The 19,587-nt window shown below is 42.1% G+C and overlaps 1 protein-coding gene across 3 annotated transcripts in view; it reads left to right on the top strand.

The window, feature by feature from the left end:
• PDLIM5 (PDZ and LIM domain 5) overlaps window positions 1-5,243 on the top strand; it is a 171,965-nt gene extending 166,722 nt beyond the window's left edge. Inside the window, exons 12-13 of one of the 3 annotated variants that reach the window (XM_015418687.1) lie at window positions 2,441-2,556; window positions 3,790-5,243. In XM_015418687.1, coding sequence (XP_015274173.1) covers window positions 2,441-2,556; window positions 3,790-3,879 — 206 coding nt within the window. In that variant the 3' untranslated portion in view covers window positions 3,880-5,243. The remainder of the gene's footprint in view (window positions 1-2,440; window positions 2,557-3,789) is intronic. The other 2 variants (XM_015418688.1, XM_015418689.1) reach the window with 2 other exon arrangements.
• The last annotated feature ends 14,344 nt before the right edge of the window (window positions 5,244-19,587 follow it).

The raw sequence follows: 19,587 nt of genomic DNA, 5'->3' as shown, positions 1-19,587 counted from the left end.
TGTTACCATGGTTAGTGCAACTGGAGAAAAATCTCTTTAACTCTGTTGTCTGGAGCTGAAAGAGAAAGAAAACAGAAGCTTTTCTGTCTGCCTCAGCTACTGTTTTCTGTCTCCTGTAGGAAAGCTTGTAAACTTCTTGAAACTGTAAATGGCAGCCAAGTTAAATAGGTACACGCCCATTTTCAATTTGATACTATGAAATGGAGAGGGGAGGACTTCTGTTATATTTAAAACAAACATGTTTGGGGGAAGACTGTGCAATACCAGACTTAACGCACAAAGCTTGGTAATGTCTTTGAGTCGGAAAGACAGCTTCCACACGAATGTTGGACTGAGTTGGCAGCTGGGAAAGAAAGGTTTATGAAAGTTGTAGGTTGTTATGGAAGGTATGGGAAGGAATAGGGAGCTGTATGGTATGCATACATAGTTGTTTTGTTCATGGGCTATGTATCTCTTTTAGACTGGGTTGTCATGTCATTTAAATGTAGCCATATTCGGTGTCAGCCAGCTTGGTACAAAGAACTGGCCACCCTTAATTGCCTGGATCAGAAAAGCAAACCATGAGTGAATATCATCAGCTGGAGAAGTTGGACCAATCATGCTCAGAATTTTAACACTAGGGGCCAAACTAGACAAGATGGGTTGGGAAAATGGTGGTGGTGGGGGGAGAGGCAGGAGCCTCTTCCTCACCCCATGCAGTGGTAGTCCTGACCAAAGTTGGGCTTTTCCAAAGAGTTCCCCAATGGGGATCTCTACAAAAACTGCAGCCCGTCCCCAAAGCAATCCCAGGGATGCTGTCTTCTCTGCTTTTGCCCTCTGGCTCACAAATGCCAGTGGCTACAGTTTCTCTTCAAGCTCATATTGAGTATTGCAGGCGGAAGTGGGTGAGTATATAATACATCACACAGGCACACCTTGCTGTAACCTACAGATGAATTGTAACAAATGCAAGGGGTCAGGGCTCAGTAGCACAGCATGTGCATTTCACACAGTGTCCAAAGTTCAGTCCCTGGCATCATCAGTTAAAAGGGACAGGTAGTAAGTAATATAAGAGACCTCTGTCTGAAACCCCACAGAGCCACTGCTAATCAAAGTAGGCAATACTGACCAGTTGTAAGGATGCTTTGTACGTTTGTGTGCATTCAAGATAATGGACTGCATTGAACAGAATTCTCCCAGTGGAATAAGATGTTACTATATCAGTTTACTTACCTTCTTGAAGAGAACCTAGAGTGGAAGGAATATGAGCAGGTGGAATTACTTATGACCGATATGTAGATACATAGAGCCAGTGTGCTGCAGTGGTTAGCATGTTGGTCTAGGATTTGGGAGACCCAGATTTCTTCCCAGTGGGGACCCAAAGCAGCTTACTAGGTGCAAAAACAACATTGAAGCAAACAGGAAAAAACCCTAATAGTATAATACGCCACATGCTTGGCTACTGCTGCCTTTGCCAGCCTGGTTCACAGAGGGCCACAGGTGACAAGCCATGGGCTAAGAGCTTAGAGGTGTTTTGCCCTTGGACTTGCACCCAAGCTGAAGTCCTGAAACAGATTCTTAGCCCAGATCTCATTCAGCTGGTAAAAAGATGTTTCTAGCTTTTTCTTCCCTTTCAATAGAAAGCTTCCTGGTTTTGGACATCCTCAGTCGACCTCCAATTTGTCATGAGGCCAACATGATCAAATTGCAGTTTGTTTCCTCTTAGCAAACCAACACTGTAAATCTAAACTTAGTCTCAGGGTAGCATCCTAAACTTCAGTTTGCCCAGGTGCCTTTATTTAGACATCAGAGCACAAAGGGAGTGTTGAAGACATTCAGAACCAAGATGCCTGCAATTGTGCTCCCTGCACAAGGTGAGCAGGGAGGAAGCACGTAACCATGGTGACACAGCAGGCTTGTGACACATGAATGTGGCCAGTTCCTCACCTGTGACTTCATCAGTGTACATAACCTATTTGATCCATCAGGCAAGATAACTTGTAGCATCAGCAGTCTGTTGACTTTAAATTGTAAACAGATAATGAGGGACAGGCCAATTGAAAAAGTTGAGAGACCATATTGGGGAGGAGTTTGGGGTATGTATGTGTATGGAGATGGTAGGATTTATTATCTCACCATTAATCTTGCGTTGGATCCAACCATCTTTTCTGCTGGCGAAAAAGGAAAGAGGGGTTCTCTTTTACCACCCAAAATGCTATGCTTGGGATCCTGGGACCTCAATGCATAAAAGCCATGTAGGACGGGGCTGTAATAGAGATGGGCAATTGGGCAAGCTTGAGTGAAAAAACTGGCTGGATCCAACCCCACGTGGTGTATCTTGGCAATGGCTCATCTCTGCCATGTTATGTGCTGAATGGTGAAATTACTGTTCTTGGGGGGGGGGTTTCTGTGTTTTGCAACTAAAAGCTATTTGTTAACCACCCACATTTGTGTTGTTTAGATTATTATGCCCTCTTTGGAACCATGTGCCATGGCTGTGAATTCCCCATTGAAGCTGGAGACAGGTTCCTGGAAGCCTTGGGCCACACCTGGCATGATACTTGCTTTGTGTGCTCAGTAAGTATAAAAACTATATCCATGGCAGCGGCGCTTGTGCTAACCTGAGTAGGGTGGGAGTCACTGATTAAATGCCCTTGAATTGGCATGGCATTCACAAGAGAGAACATTTTACAGGTGTTTGGACAGCCATTCTCTATTGTAACATTTTTTGGCTCCTTTAAAAATTTACTTGCCATGGACCATGACAGTGTATTCCTAGCATACTTTAATCATTCATGTTTATGCCCCCTGGGAAGAGTACACACACTTGATAAACACCAGAAGTTTGTATCCTAGTTGAAGCAGAAATGCAGGCAAGTGAAATCCAGCCAATCGTAGCCTTCTTTGCTGAGGTAGTTGCTGCTGATAGAACCAAATCTGCTCCATCCAGAGGTACAGTTGGCCAGTTTGTCCAGGGTAGGTGGCAGAAGTCTCCTGTGTTGGCACAACAAATGTGCTGCTTTCTTTCCTTGCACCGCTTCTTTCCCCAGCTTCTCAAAGTATTCTTAATCATCCTGCCAGTACTTCCTGATCCCTGAGGGCCAGGAAGCTGCAATTGTTCCAGATGAATGTCTGAAGCTGTCCACTTCTTTAAGTCCAGTGCAATGGGGATGTGTATATCCCACATGTCATATGACATTTATTCTGCCTTGTCCAGAGGGGATATACCCGTCTCCTGCTTAGTCCCTTTGTGCAAGTAAAGAAGACACACGAGTCACTCATACTCCCCCTATGGCCGCTGGAGATGAATGTCTGAAGTCACCCAGATCATGATACAATGCTGCAGTTGTCTTTCCCTCTGTCATATCAGGTCAAGATATAGTTTCTCATTCTACTTTCTCAAAGTACTTGTTAGTAACAGGGTTAGATATTTTAAGCTTCAGCCTCTGAGCAGGAAAACCCAAAACAATTCGTTAACTTAAATACTGAACAAAATCAAACTTAATAAAAAAAAGTCCAGTTAGTCAACAGCACATGCCAGCTCTGACTTGAGACATTTTTGGAGAGTTGGGGGTGCTGCTTCAGGAGGGTGGAATTTCAGGAGGGAACTCAGTGGGACTGTGGTGCCATATGGAGTCTGCCAAAGCTGCCATTTTCTCCAGGGAAATTCACCTCTGCTGTCTGGAGATGAGTTCTAACTTTCAGTAGAGGTTCAGGGCCCACCTTAAGTTGGTAACCCTAGGTCAGAATAATTTGATGTATCTTAACATGGGATGAGAAACTTAATTGATGTTTTGTGTGTCATTTCAGATATGCTGTGAGAGTTTGGAGGGCCAGACTTTCTTTTCAAAGAAGGACAAACCCCTGTGCAAGAAACATGCCCACTCGGTGAACATCTGAAGCACTAAATGTTCCTAAAACAAACATAATGACAGGAAAGGCCAGCGATCAGGTGTTGGTTTGCAATAAGCTTACTATAGTATTTATGTAGACTTCTTAAATTGTAGCACAGCAAGGATAGGATATGAGGGAAAATCAGGCTTTTGACCTTCCATGCAATAGAACTGGGAGCATTTAGGGTGACATAAGTATCAGAAAGAGAGAGGCAGATCTTCTTTTATTGATAGCAGACCTTTGTGATCACTTGCATTTTTGCAAAAGGAAATGTTATTTGTCATGCAATTTTGTAGCGTAATTTGGATGTGCCTTTAAGTGCCACACATGGGTAAAATCATTCCTAAGACATCAAAAAACTAGACCTGGGTTCGTTGGTTCTTCTCAGGACAAAGAAAAAAAGAGTTCTGCAATAGATAATGTAATTGGTATGTATCATACTTTTCAAAAACATTACAACCTGAAACCATTGTACACAGACATGAGGATCTGTGATAAAAGTAATTGTGGATTTTGAGAGACTGCCACATAAGGCTAATTCTTTTAAAATCCACGGTATAGAAAACGTTGCCATTTTGCATTCTGTTGTTTTGCAAGTGATGCGGAAAAGGTAACTCAACTTCTGCACACCGAGTAATGAGATATTTGGCCATGTGAAAAAGAACTTTTATAAGTGTTCCAGAAGAACATGCAACTCAGCTACTTCTAAACTATAGCCGATAGGTATAGTACCATAAAGGATATGGTGGGGGGAGTCTTGCTCTTACACATATTTGTATCTACTTTATGCACCATTTAATACTACTTTTGGTAACAAATGCAAAAGAGAATGGTGGGAAACAAATAATTTCAGCTGCCTTAGATGCAAAAATCACATTGCATTCTTGCACAATAAATACTGAATAAACTCTTCCCTAATATGGTCTTACTGATAGTTGCCTTTGTTATAATTGTTAATGATGTTGGCATGTCATTTGAATACACGTGTTGCTTGCTTACCTGACATAATCTGTATATATGTATTGCTGTATCTTCTCACTTATCTGCAGTCCTTGGTTTCTCCAGGGAATGGAAAATTATATTGTTACAGAATGCAGTGTGTTTCTCAGTTTTGACTCAAAGAGAAAGGAAATAGTATATATATTGTAATATTTCTTCTAAAAATCTGGTTTGTCCATCCAGTGAGGGGCTGATCTTTCCATATAGGCAAATAATTATCATTATCTCTGCAACTTTGTTTATATTCTAGGCAACAACACCACATGTGTTGTGTGTTTTATATGGATGATGGATAGAGTAAGCTTGACCCAGAGGAATCTGTGCTGCAGTAGATAGGACCAGATTAATTGGATGGTGTTGGCTTTTAATTTCTTTTTTAAAATATGAAGTTACCCTTCCTAGGTGAGAGCTGATCTGAGGGAAAAGATTATCCATGTTGCCTTTGTTCTTAAAAACTTTTAAAGAGTTGCTACAGAAGAAAGGCCTACATATATTAATTAGTAAACGTTGTGTAGCATTCTGACAGACTGGACTGAAATACTCAGTCTTCTGGGGGGTTTTATACTCCACTGAACTATATATAAAGTATACATATTCCATCTTTTCAACTTAAGAAGCATGGAACTAATGTTATTTTAAAAACATAGCACTTAAAGCATTTGGCCAGAGTTGACCTGCAGGTGCCTGTGTTTGTCTGTGTCCTAATGGCATAACTCCTTCCCCCAGCCAGGCAGTTTGCTTGGAGATTCTCTTAGCTGAATACAGGTGACTACTGAGCAACTGATTACATAACACAGAGTTCATATAATCAGTCAGAATGTCAGTCACCTGTGTTGCCCACAGCCAAATGATCCAGAGAGTTCTCTGAGAGTAAGAACTCTTCTTACCTCTTGGTAGGACAATATAGACAACTGGCTAACCAAATGCCTGGATGTGTTCCATGTAAGTAAATGTTGGCAAATAAATTGAAGTCTATAATCTGTTATGCCCTCATAATCTCATGAAATACAGATCTGGGAACCCTTGAAATCATGGGAACCCTTGAAATCATGAGGATTTTACAGTTATTATCAGCAGAGTTTAACTTTTCATGCCATGTTTCTTATAGTGTTAGCCAGAATTTCTACTCACAGTTTTATATCTCAATATTTATTGGGGGAATGGGGTTTAGAGCGATTCTAAACTGTAATCTTATGCTCTTTCATTTTTAAAAACTCTGCTCATTGCCCCTAGACTCTTAGGTGCGTTTTTATCATTACTTAAAATGTAGCAAAGTAAACACTGACCATGCGTGCACTGAGAAGTTTACAACTCGCAAAAAACTGTTTAAAAAACAGCAGCCTCAGTGTACAATGTCCAGACTTTAAGCAGTCCCACTACCCAGCATTCCCTCTAAGCTGCATGCACAAGTGGCCACTCATTAACACAGGAAGCCCCTTTCAGCAGCAATCTGGAGCCGTGCAGCGTCTTGCACTGTCCATCGCCCATTTGAAGATTGCAGTAGTTCTATTCTGCCCAGGATGTGAACTGCTCTGCTCAGTAGGGGGAAAAATTAGTGGGAACATTGCTACCACCTTGGTGCTCTGCAAATATGATGATAGATGCTAGTAGGAAGGTTGGAAAGTAAGATACCTGGCAGAAGAGGGTTGTGTGAGTTTTAAAGAATGGTTTATGTGAAAAATATGCAGTTTGCTTTAGAAGGTAGACTTGAAAATCAAACTCGGGGAGTGGACAGTTAAGGGTATCAAATCAAGGTGGCTTGAGGGAGGTTTTTGGCTGTTGTAATTAGACCATCATTCTCAGCGAACAGCACAGTTTAAAGTTGCATTGGTACTCAACTAAATCAGAAAGTAGGAACTGTTGCAGTTTGTGATGCTCATCGCGTGGATCAGGAATGAGGTGATGGCACCTTGATGCAGACGTCTTCTGGTTTCTACAGTCATTGTTTGGAGCTTTGTTTGACTTCGCTCAAAAGGTTTGGGCTGTTGTAAATGCTTGCTTTGATTTTCTTGTTTGGTTCCTGCAATTTTTCTTCTTCTTTTACACCTCTTTAAAAATAATTTCTTGTTGTCAGCTTTGCTTTTGGATCCTGTTACCAAAAACACACACACCATCAACGAAGTGATATGATGTGTATGTGAATTAAAAAAATGCCTATGGAACCACAAAACTCATGGTTGTTTCACTTCTTAAAAATTCACTATTTTCATAGGATTATAGTAGGGCAGCAAGAACGTACCCAGCAGAAATGCCCCTCTTAGACCATTTCTGTTTGCTTTATTCCTTGCATGATTTCCACATTTTGGCTGTATAACAGAATATTTTGGCAGAGGTGTGTGCAAGGATGTCTGATCTCTATAAACTCGAGACAGTAAATAGGAACTGTAATTCTATCTCCTCTGCCTAGGTTTATCTGATACTGTATTTAGCCTTGGCACAAAGCATTCTCTGATTTCACTTTAGGATACTTAACCATCTATAGTAACATGGTCAATTACTTCATGATAACAGTAGCCTCATAAGATTCTTATGAGCTGGGTATCTTCTGACTAGGAGAATGTGCTGTTGTTTTCTGCCTTGTTTGCACAAGAAATGAATGCTGCACATGACTCTATAAAAAGCTAGAGGCAGCTTTACAGGAATCCTGCCCCTGCTTTCAAATGTTTAGACTACAATTAAAGACAAATGCAAGTCTATTTGCAAACAGTATATTAAACTCCAGAAGCCAAACTTTTAAATGCATCAAGTCCATGTTTGACATTTTAACAGCAGAGGGTTGGTTTCTGTCAACCCACAATATAATTTAACATTAAAATGCACCAAGAAACAAAAATAAGAGATCTGTCATTCATTCATTAAGAAACTGTAATCTAGTGTAATATTTATAGCCCTAAAACTCAACAGTGTGTTTTCACAATAAATTCCCTTTCATTGCTCCACATAGAACAAATCTTTCAGTCAAAAAGCTTGCTGGTTGAAATGTACCATGTTTAAAGATCTTCAAAGCCTTTTTTTCAAAAAGTGCACATAAATCCTTTTAACCAGCAAAAGCTTAATTTAGGCTGGAGTTTTACTTTCTGGGGACATTAATATCTTGTGCTCAGACAAGATCTTGGTTATATCAGAAACACACGGGGCCTAATTTATTATTAGCAGGCTGGTGTTAATTAGGGGGAGTTACCAGAAATAGTTTGCTTGATGGAAATTTATTAGGAAATCACACTTTACTGATGGCAAAATGGCAGTAACTGAGAGAGCACAGCCTCTATTCACAACCAACTAATTAACAGGGTGTTAAAATTCCTCTGAGGAGAACTTTGGTTCTAATCATGGGAACCTCCAGCACTGGCTTCTCTGGGCTATTTAAAAGAGAAGGGAAGTACTACCACTCTTCTGAAGTTTCAAAAATGGTGAGATATTTCATTTCTAATGAAATCACTGAGATCCCAGCTTATTACAGGAGAGGTGATAATGATACTTTTTTGTGACCAGAAACCTGCTCATTTATTCTTTTCATTGGTGTTTAACTCTCTTCACCCTGTAGAGCAGTCATTAGTAATTTTAACAGTGGTTTTTGTGTTTTTTTTTTAGTTTTCCAGAGATAACTTTGTATCGAGGTGGATTTTCAGATTATTTGTTTTTAAATATCAACTTTTCCGTAAAATGGAAGCAAGTCGATGACTAGCTTGCTTTAAGGAATTCATAAGGAGAGCTTTTCATTTTCTTAAGTTCCTTGACTACATTGAATGTGGTACTTACAATATCTCGGCATTTCCTGCCAAATCCTGTTTAAAGATGCATCATAAGAAAGTGGAGTTAGAAAAGTCTAATGTCCCTGGGGAGGGGGGGTACCACTCACAAATGCCTGCTGTCCGTAACACCATTCATTGTGCATGTGGGACCATTTCAATAATTATTCCAGAAAATAAGTAGAGGGACAACTGTAGGTGTACCATAATATATCATGTGACAGGTAGTCCACCATATCTGTGTTTCTGCACTACTGATCATGTGGACTTACTTGTGGCAGCTGCACATTCATGCTGTGAACAGATCATCTCGATTTCTTGCCATGTTCCATTTCTATATGCTTCTGCTTCTACCAGCTGATACTACTTAACACAGTGGTTACATTTCTTTATTTGTGTCATTTATAGTCCACCTTTCTGACTAAGACTCAAGGTGGATTAAACAGTGCAAGTCAATATGACTGACAGGGTTTGGATTGTAGAAATCTGAAACAAAGCATAAAGATTTAAACATGATATGTCAAAAGTGCAGAAATTACACAGTAGGATCCTACTTACAGCAACAGAAAGTATGTGCTATGCAGAGTAGTAGCGTGTATAATCCCTTTACTGAAGCATTTCCCTAAACCATTTTGGTACGGTACACTACAGTCCTAGTACCTGTGTAAAAAAGCCCTCTTGAATATTTCAGTTTTGCATAGTTTGTAGAAAGCCAGGAGAGCGGGAGCCTTCCTGGCTTTGTCAGTCAAATGTTCCCTAAGGTGGAGGACACAACAAAGAATGCATGGGTATGGGCAGTTGCTGGTTTTGCCACTTGCTGGTTTTGCACTGGCACCTGCAGAAGGCCCTGCTCAGGTGAGGGAAGATGTCCACAAATAAGATTGTATTTTAGGTCTGTAAATCCAATAGATAGAGGACCAAAGGTGGTAAATGGAACCCCAGAAGAACCAGTAAGTGGGTAGGTCAGCACATATACAACGAAGGCTAGAGTTCTTCATGCACTACCAGTTGGTTACCATTATCCTGTATTCCAGCATAATGGGAGCTTCATGTCTTCAGTGAAATGTGTGGACTAATAGCAACATTTGAAAAAGAGAAGGAGGGAGAATGCAAAACACTGGAGGTATTCCTTTGAGAAGCAAGAATTCTCCCCACACACAAACAGGTCACCCAACAACGATCCCTAAGGGTCATTTATGTTTGTTGCCAGGTAAAGGTTCAAGTCCCAGCTGTGTTTGCTAAAATCTACATCCCCACTCAAGCCTCGGTAAATAACCACAAATTAGACCCAGACATGATACCTGCAGTTCTCACGTACTGTGACTGTGCTGCTGTAGAAGAAGAGGAGTTGGGTTTTATACCCCGCTTTTCACTACCTGAAGAAGTCTTGCAGTGGCTTACAACTGCCTTCCCTTCCTCTCCCCACAACAGACACCCTGTGAGGTAGGTGGGGCTGAGAAAGCTCTGAGAGAACTGTGACTGACTTAAGGTCACCCAGCTGGTTTCATGTGGAGGAGGAGTGGGGAATCAAACCCAGTTCTCCAGATTAGAGTCTGCCACTCTTAACCACTACACCACGCGGCTCTTTTAGGGTATCCTACATCAGATTGCCCTTAAGAGCTGTTTGGAGAATGCAGCTACATCCTGATGGGGTGAACGGCTGTGAGCTCGTGATCAAAGATCTGATTGGCTTGAACCTTGGCAGTTAAAAATTCCCAGGGAATAACTTCCAAGTGTGCCAAGCTAACAAATGCTCCAGTGTTACTTGTTTATTTACTTCATTTACTTGTTTACTTTACTTCTCCCCAGTGGTGACCCAGAGCGGCTTACGCAATTCGCCTTTCTTCCATTCTATCTTTACATAAACCCTGTGAAGTAGGTCAGGCTGAGAGTGTGTGAGTGGCCCAAGGTTGCCAAGCGAGCTTCCACGGTAGAGGGGGGTGGGGTTTGAACCTGGAGATCCCAGATCCTAGCCCAACACTCTACACATACACCAAACTGGCAATTCCATTTTACTTAGACACCAGTCTGCTTCAGATTTTGCCTTGTATAAAAACTTTCAGGAAGGTTCAGCTACAGCAGAAAGTCACCTTGAAGCAGCAGCTTGCTTCCAAGAAGTACAGGACTAAACATCTCTCAATTTTTGTTAAATTGCAGAGGGGAAATAAATCCAAATGATTGATGTAAGCAGGCGGTATCAAATGCGACCAGGTAAAGGACTACCTAGAGCAGTCGTAAGATGTACTTAAAGGAGGTCCTTGGGGCTAATGTACGTGTCTTTATATATCACTCAGGGACTTGTGGGTGAAGATCTAAGCCGCTTCCACAGAGAAGTGTAGAGAGTGATATGATAGGAAAATTGTGTTTTATTATGGCAATTTCACACATGGAAGATATTATTTGGTATTGAATTCCCTAAAAGAACTGTTATACCCATTATGTGGAATAAGATGGTACACAGATGAGCTATCCTCAGACTGTAGCCAGACAGCTAGGAACTCCCTAGATACAGGGGAAAAATAGCAGATCAGAGAATAAAGCTTAGTATAACCTTTTACCTACTATGCAGAGGGCCTGTTCATGGGCCAATATTCAAACATATCCCTATCTGAAATTGAGTAGTCCAGAATCCTACAGTTTTATTCTATGAAATGTCTAGAAAGGCTCCAAAACCTTATTGAATGTCTGAATACACCCTTTAGCATCCCTTGTGAAAGCCACCCTAACCCTATAAGACTTCTCAGGGGGAAAAATGTTATGCTGTAGAAAATGTGTCTGTTCTTTTCTAGTCGTTTCCAATCCTGTGCATACAAAAGGCCTGTAAAACAATTGTACTTAATAGCTTTAAATCATTTTATGATGTAAAATTTTGAGCTGGTATCTTCCTCCCCCCCCCTCAATTTTTACAAAATAGCTACAGCTCAAGGAACGTGATGTGCAAGCACAGTCCAAGAGTGTGAGAGTTTTTGTTGCAGCTGCTGTGGAAGTTGGAATGATCCTAAAGGTTAGTTGCCATGGCTGGCTGTGTTAAACAAGCCCCACTGTGTGTTTGTGGTATGCAGATTATGTGCTTCATCTGCTGATACTCTACTGCGCACATTTGGTAGACTACTTCACAACATTCCCCTAGAGGATCTCCAACCCGAAGTGCTGGTTTGATGCACTGCCTTGTCGTTTGACAGAGGGCCTGACTCTAAGCTCCTTTTGGAATTCCTCTCCATCTGGAATAGTTCTCAGTGTGGTGGTGTAATATGGCACGCAGCCAATATGTTCGGCTGCATTCTCGCTATCTCTATCCCCCACGGTGTTCTTAAGGCCTTCCTGTGGGCATGCATGTTTTTGGCAGCAGCTGAATTAAACCTCAGAGAAATACACCTTTACATATAAGTGTGAAGTTCTTTGGCCTTCTTATTTCATGGAACGGGTGGCATAATTACGAGCGGCATAAAGCCTGCGAGCCATTGGAGGGTTGTGAGATTACATCACTGGAGATAAACCACTAATCCTTAAGATTCTTGTCTCGTAACTGTCTTTCCTAGTCATTTTCTTCCAAATACTCCTTTAGGCTACATAAATCTCAGACTCATATAAGATATTGTTCTGGAAGCAAAAGCTGATCTGGGAATTCATTCCTCGTGACTTATAACTCAGTTTAAATGGATGCAATTTTGGGGTGGCTGCATCACACACATACGTTTATAATTTGTTTGGTATGAAATAAATTGCTGAACATGTAACAATTGTCTTGAGTGTAAATGGCAAGACATAAAAACCAGGCACATTTTTTGCTTATCCTGTCATTGACAAAGAAATAGACAAATGTTACTTTTTTTTTTTTTTTGCATGTGCAAACTAGCTCCTAGAAGATGCTGAAAAAGCATATAAGTGCCTATAACCATTGGGTTCAACCCAGTGAAGTTAACTAGCAATAGATTCAAGATGTACAAAAAGTACTGCTTTACACAATGTCTGTCACTTATGGAACTCGCTAACTTTGCTGGTTTTAAAATAGGAAAATACATGGAGGGTAAATTGGTCTAAGGTGGTTAGCCATAATTAAATGGAACTTGGATGTATACCTCTGGATGCCAGCTGATGCAGGGCAAAGTCTTATATTCTTGTCCAGCCCTGTTACTTGAAATCCTTTAGTTGGAGCTGAACACACATGAAGCTGCCTTACGCAGAATCAGACTATCAATCCATCAAGATCCGTATTGTCTGCTCAGACTGGCGGTGGCTGTCTAGAATCCCAGGAAGAGGGATTTCATATCACCTACCACCTGGTCCTTTTGGCTGGAGATGCTGGGGATTGAACCTGGGACCTTCTGCATGCCAGGAAGATGCTCTTCCACTGAGCCACAGCCCCTGCCTGGCATTGCACTTGTTCACACAAACCACGTGATCTAAACTAGCTCTTCCCTGGTCGTTGTTTTTGTATCTATTATGGTGGTGTCTAGTAAGAGAAGTCGATAAGGAATAATAATAGTGATTGTGTGTCATCAAGCCCTATCCAGTTTGGTGTAGTGGTTAAGTGCGCGGACTCTAATCTGGGAGAACTGGGTTTGATTCCCCACTCCTCCACTTGCACTGGCTGGATGACCTTGGGCAAGCCGTAGTTCTGATAAGAGCTGTTCTTGAAAAAAGAGCAGTTTCTGTCAAGAGCTCTCTCAGCCCCACCTACCTCACAGGGTGTCTGTTGTGGGGAGGGGAAGGGAAAGGGGTTTGTAAGCCGCTCTGAGACACCTTTGGGTAGTGAAGGGCGGGGTATAAATCCAATCTCTTCTCTTCTTCTAACCAACACCAGGACCATGGGGTTTGCAAAGCAAGAGACGAACAGAGGTGGCTCGCCATTACCATCCTCTGCATAGTAACCCCAGTTGTCCTTGGTGGTCTCCCATCCAAGTACTAACCATGGCTGATCCTGCTTAGCTTCTGAATTCTGACAAGATCAGGCTCATCTGTGCTATTCCAAAAGCCTGGGGTCACTTTGGGAGATAAGCAAGAGATGCTGGGGAGACAGAACAACATCATATGTGTTCTAATCAGTCATCTTCCTGTGTCCTGCCAAAGGGTAGAAGAGACCCAGATCTGATGCAGTATGGCCCCTAAAGGGAATATTCGTTTTCAGGCTTTAGGGTGGTTCTCAAGAACTTTGTCAATAAGGGCCAGTGCAAAGACAGAGATATGACTGTATGAAGTCAAGTTAATTCCACAAGACAGAGATGCAGGGGTCATTTCCTGCAGGAGCACACAGGAGTGGACACATGCAACAAGCCCCACCCCCTGCTCCCAGCAGCCCTCAGTCAGAGCAAGAAGCAGCCAGGTAAGTTGCAGAGCCCCCCACCCAGCCGCCACGGTCCAAAAGAGTCTAGTGGCACCTTTAAGACCCAGTTTTATTCAGGTACAAGCTCTCCCTCCTATGCAAGGACAGATCTGCACGTTCCCCCCTCCAATAGCGAGCAATCCAAAACAGTCCAGTGGAGCCTGAGCGGTGGGTGTTGCCTTCTGACACACTTCCAGTGATGTCAGTGGGTGTGGCATATGCAAATAAGTTATGCTAATGAGCTGCACCTCTTTTTCTACGAAATGACACCTGCAGAGATGTGTGGAGTAAAGTTAATGCCCCTAATCACTTCTGGAGGAAGCCAAACAACTCTGATAAATACTGACAGTTGTGCCTCTTGCTAGGGTTGAGGACTTGGTATTTCACTTGGTTTTAATTCATTTATATTTTTTGTCAAATTTCAGTTCACTATAGGCTTTGTAGATTAATCTGAATGTGTGAACTGGGTATAAATTGCATATAAAAATAGTGACACATGCATTTTATACCTAGTATGTAGACATATAACAGCTATCATATGAAATACATGCATACAATTTTGATGCAAAATATGTATGTTTTTCAATAATATATGTACAAGAAAAATCATAACAAAAATGATGTAACAGTAATGAATCCAAGCGTCACCTCACACAAGTGAGAAGTGAACTTTACATGGGATTTGGGGGCTGAAACATTAGGAGAGATTTTTGAAATTTACCCCTTCATCCAGTTTTGGTTATACATACTTTGAACTAACCATAAGCATGCAGGCAGAGGTTGCTAAAGGAAAAAGACCAAGTGAGGCATAGCTCAAGTGACAACTGGCTCTTCAAGGCAAGCCTGCCAGCTACAGAGGAGCACTCTCAACCAGGAAAGTGAGCATTAGTACCAAGTGGGAAATTAGAAGAAAGAGAATGTGTTGAAAACAATCTTCAAACCACTGCCCTCCCAAGTTTACAAAGATCTTAGGACAGAGAAACCAGAGTGGGAGACAAGGCACATACTGATCCTTGAAGGAACAGTTTATAAAAGCTTGCTGTCTTGATGACAATCTAGGTATCAAAGTCAGGTAGACCAGGACAAATATCTGAAGGCTACACATTAGACACTGCTAAGCCAGATGTCATAGGTCACTAAGATCCAATCAGTGGTCTTCCCTGAAGGACATCCATTTACAAACGGGAATGTGCAGCATCGCTCGCTGTTCCCTAACATCAATCTGAGTAGATAAACTCATCAATCTACTCATAACCTAAGGACCTCCCCATGAAACTTCCTGTTCCTTGACATCGATTTATCACAGCAATCAGAAAAGTCCCCATCCCATTGTGTGCAATTTATTGTTGGGTTAATGAGTGTGTGCTTGTTCCAGATATGATGTGGAGCTGAATTTTCAGTTTCTGTGTAACTTGTTAAGCAAGAATCCACTTTCTGCCCTGATAAGATCCCAAATGGGGCACCTTCACTTCCAGTACCTGGGTGACGTTTTTTTTTGTTTTTTTTTAAATTCTGACTCAACTGATATAGCACAGCTATAACACAGATTTTTTTTAGGACTCTATTAACACACCCCCATCCCATTGTGTGCAATTTATTGTTGGGTTAATGAGTGTGTGCTTGTTCCAGACATGATGTGGAGCTGAATTTTCAGTTTCTGTGTAACTTGTTAAGCAAGAATCCACTTTCTGCCCTGATAAGATCCCAAATGGGGCACCTTCACTTCCAGTACCTGGGTGATGTTTGTTTTTTAAATTTCTGACTCAACTGATATAGCACAGTTATAACACAGAGATTTTTTTTAGGACTCTATTAACACACAATTGTGCACACTACATTTTCTGGGATTTTCTTTGTCCATTTGTTTACCACTGGATCTCTGCCTGAAAGCACAAGGCTTCTTCTCTTTCAAAGACCCATTATATTGATTGTAGCTGCCACCACCACCACCACCACTCTGCCCTGCCAGGTGTTGATTCATGACTCAGTAGGCAGGTGCTGGTTATGATTCCACATTCAGAGGCACTAAACCTCTGAATCCCAGAGCTGGCAACAACTTCAGGGTAAGGTCTTAGCCTCCATGCTCTGTTGTTGTCCCTCCAGAGGAACTGGTTGGCTGCTGCGTGAGACAGGATGCTGGACTAGATGGACCATTGGTCTGATCCAGGCAGGGCTCTTCTTATGTTTGCGTGATGGATCTTCTTTCAATGGTGTGCAGCCAGAAAAGGGAGTTGCACTTCCTGCCTGTAAATTAGCCATCATTCCCCCCCCCCCATTAGATTGCTAAAGAATAAAGGGGAAATGTGGGATCCTTTTCCAAACCTTTTCTTCACCCTGAATTCACTGGGGGACCTTGAGATTCCAACCAGCCTAAGATAAGTCTTGTTTCATAACCTAAAGCAAGTTCCACAACTCCATTGAATTCACTTTGGGAGTGGGACCTGAAGTTACACATTAGTTCAGTCTATCAGAGGTTTTGACAACTCAGTCTGCAGTATACCTAAGCAAAACGGAAATGACCGTTCCAAAATAGCTTTTCCTTATATAAGATCTCAATAAATATGCCCTATAAATTATCCATAAACATCTCTTATGTACACTGGTGTGGCTGCAGTGCTCTCATTTTTTCTGATGGAACTTAAAACCCCGCTCTGTTTCAACTGACGGGGGGGGGAGCCTTGTTTAGTTTCCTCAAGTATACTTTTATGCATGCCTTTATCAGTTCTAGTGAATTCTGTTTAACAATAAGACCAACAAGATTTCCAGGTTATCTAATGTGCTTTTTTACCCACATGCTGCGAACAAACTGTAATTTTATGAGCCTTTTTTTATATTGGTGGTGGTGTGTTTTGAGAAGACATTTAATAAAATGTATTAAAACTCTAAAAAAAAAAAAAGATTTCCAGGTTATAAGCTTTCAAGAGTCAAAATGTCCTTTGTCAGATACAAGTACGAACGAAGATCCCTGAGCCCTTATATCCTGGAAAAATCTTATCCTTGGAAATCTTGTTGGTCTTGAATTTGCTACTGGAGTTGCCTCTTGTCTTCTCTGTGAGTGGGTGTCTTAAGTGCCATTAAGTTGCTTCTGACTTATGGTGAACCTAGGAATGAATGGCCTGCAAGACATCCTATCGTTAACAACCTTGCTCAGCTCTTGCAAACTGACAGCCGTGGCTTCCTTGACTCAATCAATCCACCTCATGTCGGGTCTTCCTCTGTTCCTGTTGCCTTCAACTTTTCCTAGCATTATTGTCTTTTCTAGTAGACCAACACAGCTACCCACCTGAAACTGTTTACCAATGCAGTCTTTTGAGCTCTACTAGCTATTGCTGCTGAACTGGCAGCTAGTAACAAAGGGTTTTTCAGAGCCAGTTCCTGATAATGATTTGGCTTGGATCCTAGGTCCTCCTCCACTCACACAAGGAACGTGCACTCACAGAAAAGGGAGCGGGTGATTGTTGCTGAATGCCCCCTCTTACTGCAGCCTCCCCACTTTGACCTCCATAGGGTTCCCAGGGATCCACTGACTCATGGGGGCAGAAGTGGGGAGGTGGAAAAGTTGCCATTTGTGTAGTGCAGTTTGACTCACACAGCATAGGATCCAAGCTGATATCTGTCATTACTCTCCACCACAAAGTAAATCAGAGCTGCAGGGCCACCTTCATGTAAGACATCTGGTTGTAAATTTTAAATATTCATTGCAAAGAATTATCCTGCTAAGTTCCCTGAAGTTTTACAAGAGCTTTGGTCACCTATGCAATAAACACAGGCTGAGTAAGAAAGGGAAGATTTACAAAAATATTAAGTTGCATGGAAAATGGTTCTAATAAAGGCAATTGTGTCTTTGAGAATTCTGGCTCCTGGCTGCTTTGGGGGGGGAAACATATCAAAGAGTGTGGACATGTTGAGAAATCTGCTAGAAACTAGAACTTTATGGCAGTAGCCCAGAGCCCTTCTACTAATTTGTAAAGACAGGTTGCTACAGTAGATGAGGGAGTATTAAAGAATCTCTCCAACAGCTCTTCTTCATCTCAGATGACTAATTATTCATGTATGGGGCTGACAAATGAAGTTCTTGTTTGGCGGAACCATTGGGTTCAAGTTGACCCAAGACTGATTTTTTGGGAAGATCTCACCCTGGAAGTCACCTTCTTCTGGCTGATCTCTGTAGTCTGGAGATTAATTGTAATTCTTCTGGAAGTCACCTTCTTCATGGAAATCTGCCTATCGTCTCAAGCACATCCTGCTGTCTATCAACCAAAGAGTCCAACCTAATGAGTATGCTTCATAAAAAGAAATGTGTCTTGTAGCCGAGGTGCTATTTTGCCTTTGGAAGGTCAGTGTTCAAAGGTTAGATTGTGAGCAAAATCAGACTTTTTGAGCTGAAACTGAGGTCGACAGCAAAGAAGCATGTCCAAGGAGAAAGCCAGTAGCAACAGCAGGCTCCAAGGTGGTGGGTGCAAGGTTCTACATGACTTACAGTGTAATCCTAAACAGAGTGACCCCCTTCTAAATTCATTTTTCTGAGCAAGCTAGACAGCACACAAGGCTCCTGAGTATTTCTAACAATGCCTGCTGATGTAGGATGTACCTTTAAAGGTGGCTCCATGCAGTGCTAGGTTAAATAAAGGACTATCAGAAGTACTGAAATGATACCTTCAGGGCGATAGCCAGTGTTCCCTCTAAGCTGAGCTAGTGTGAGCTAGCTCACAGTTTTTTACCCTCTGGCTCACACATTTTTGTCTTGGCTCAGGAAGGATGGCTCCAGAGCAAACTAATTTATGCAGTAGCCAAATCACCTTCTCACAACTCTAACCAGTAGCTCACAAAGTAGAATTTTTGCTCATAAGCAGGGGTCATTTCCTGCAGGAGCACACAGGAGCGGAGCTCCGGCAGTAAGGAGCCCAGGGGGCGGGTACATGCAACAAGCCCCACCCCCTGCTCCCAGTTGCCCTCAGTCGGGCCACAAGGAGCAAGAAGCAGCCAGGTAAGTTGCAGAGCCCCTACCCCACCCCACCCCCGGACTGCCTTCAGGTATAAGCTCTCCCTCCTCTGTGAGGGCAGATCTGCATGTTCTCTCCCCCCCCCAATAGCTAGCAATCCAAAACAGGCCAATGGAGCCTGAGCGGGGGGTGTTGCCTTCTGACACACTTCCAGTGATGTCAGGGGGTGTGGCATATGCTAATAAGTTATGCCAATAAGTTATGCTAATGAGCTCCTGCACCTCTTTCTACAAAATGACCCCTGCTCATAAGACTCCACAGCTTAGAGGGAGCATTGGCAGTACCTGTGCTGGTCTGAAGCAGCAGGACAAAGTTTGGGTCCAGTGGCACCTTTAAGTCCAACAAAGTTTTATTCTGGGTATAAGCTTCTATGTGCACACATACTTAACAAATGCACACAGACACAAAAGCTTATACACAGAAGGTGCCACTGGACTCAAACTTTGTTCTGAATGGATTCCTGTGATTGGATGAAATAACAGCATATTGAGGCAGCTGTAAAAGAGCATGTAATATGCACTGCTAATAATATTTGGCATTTATATAGTGTTGCGGTGTCCAGTTCATTTGCAGATGTAGTCTGTATAAATCTGTACAACAACTCTTTAAAGTAAGGCAGTACTAGCCCCAACGGGTACAA

The sequence above is a fragment of the Gekko japonicus genome, unplaced genomic scaffold (genome assembly GCF_001447785.1).
Source record: "Gekko japonicus isolate JY-2015 unplaced genomic scaffold, Gekko_japonicus_V1.1 scaffold626, whole genome shotgun sequence".
NCBI classification, from domain to species: Eukaryota; Metazoa; Chordata; class Lepidosauria; order Squamata; family Gekkonidae; genus Gekko; species Gekko japonicus.
This window is presented reverse-complemented; position numbering and strand designations above follow the sequence as displayed.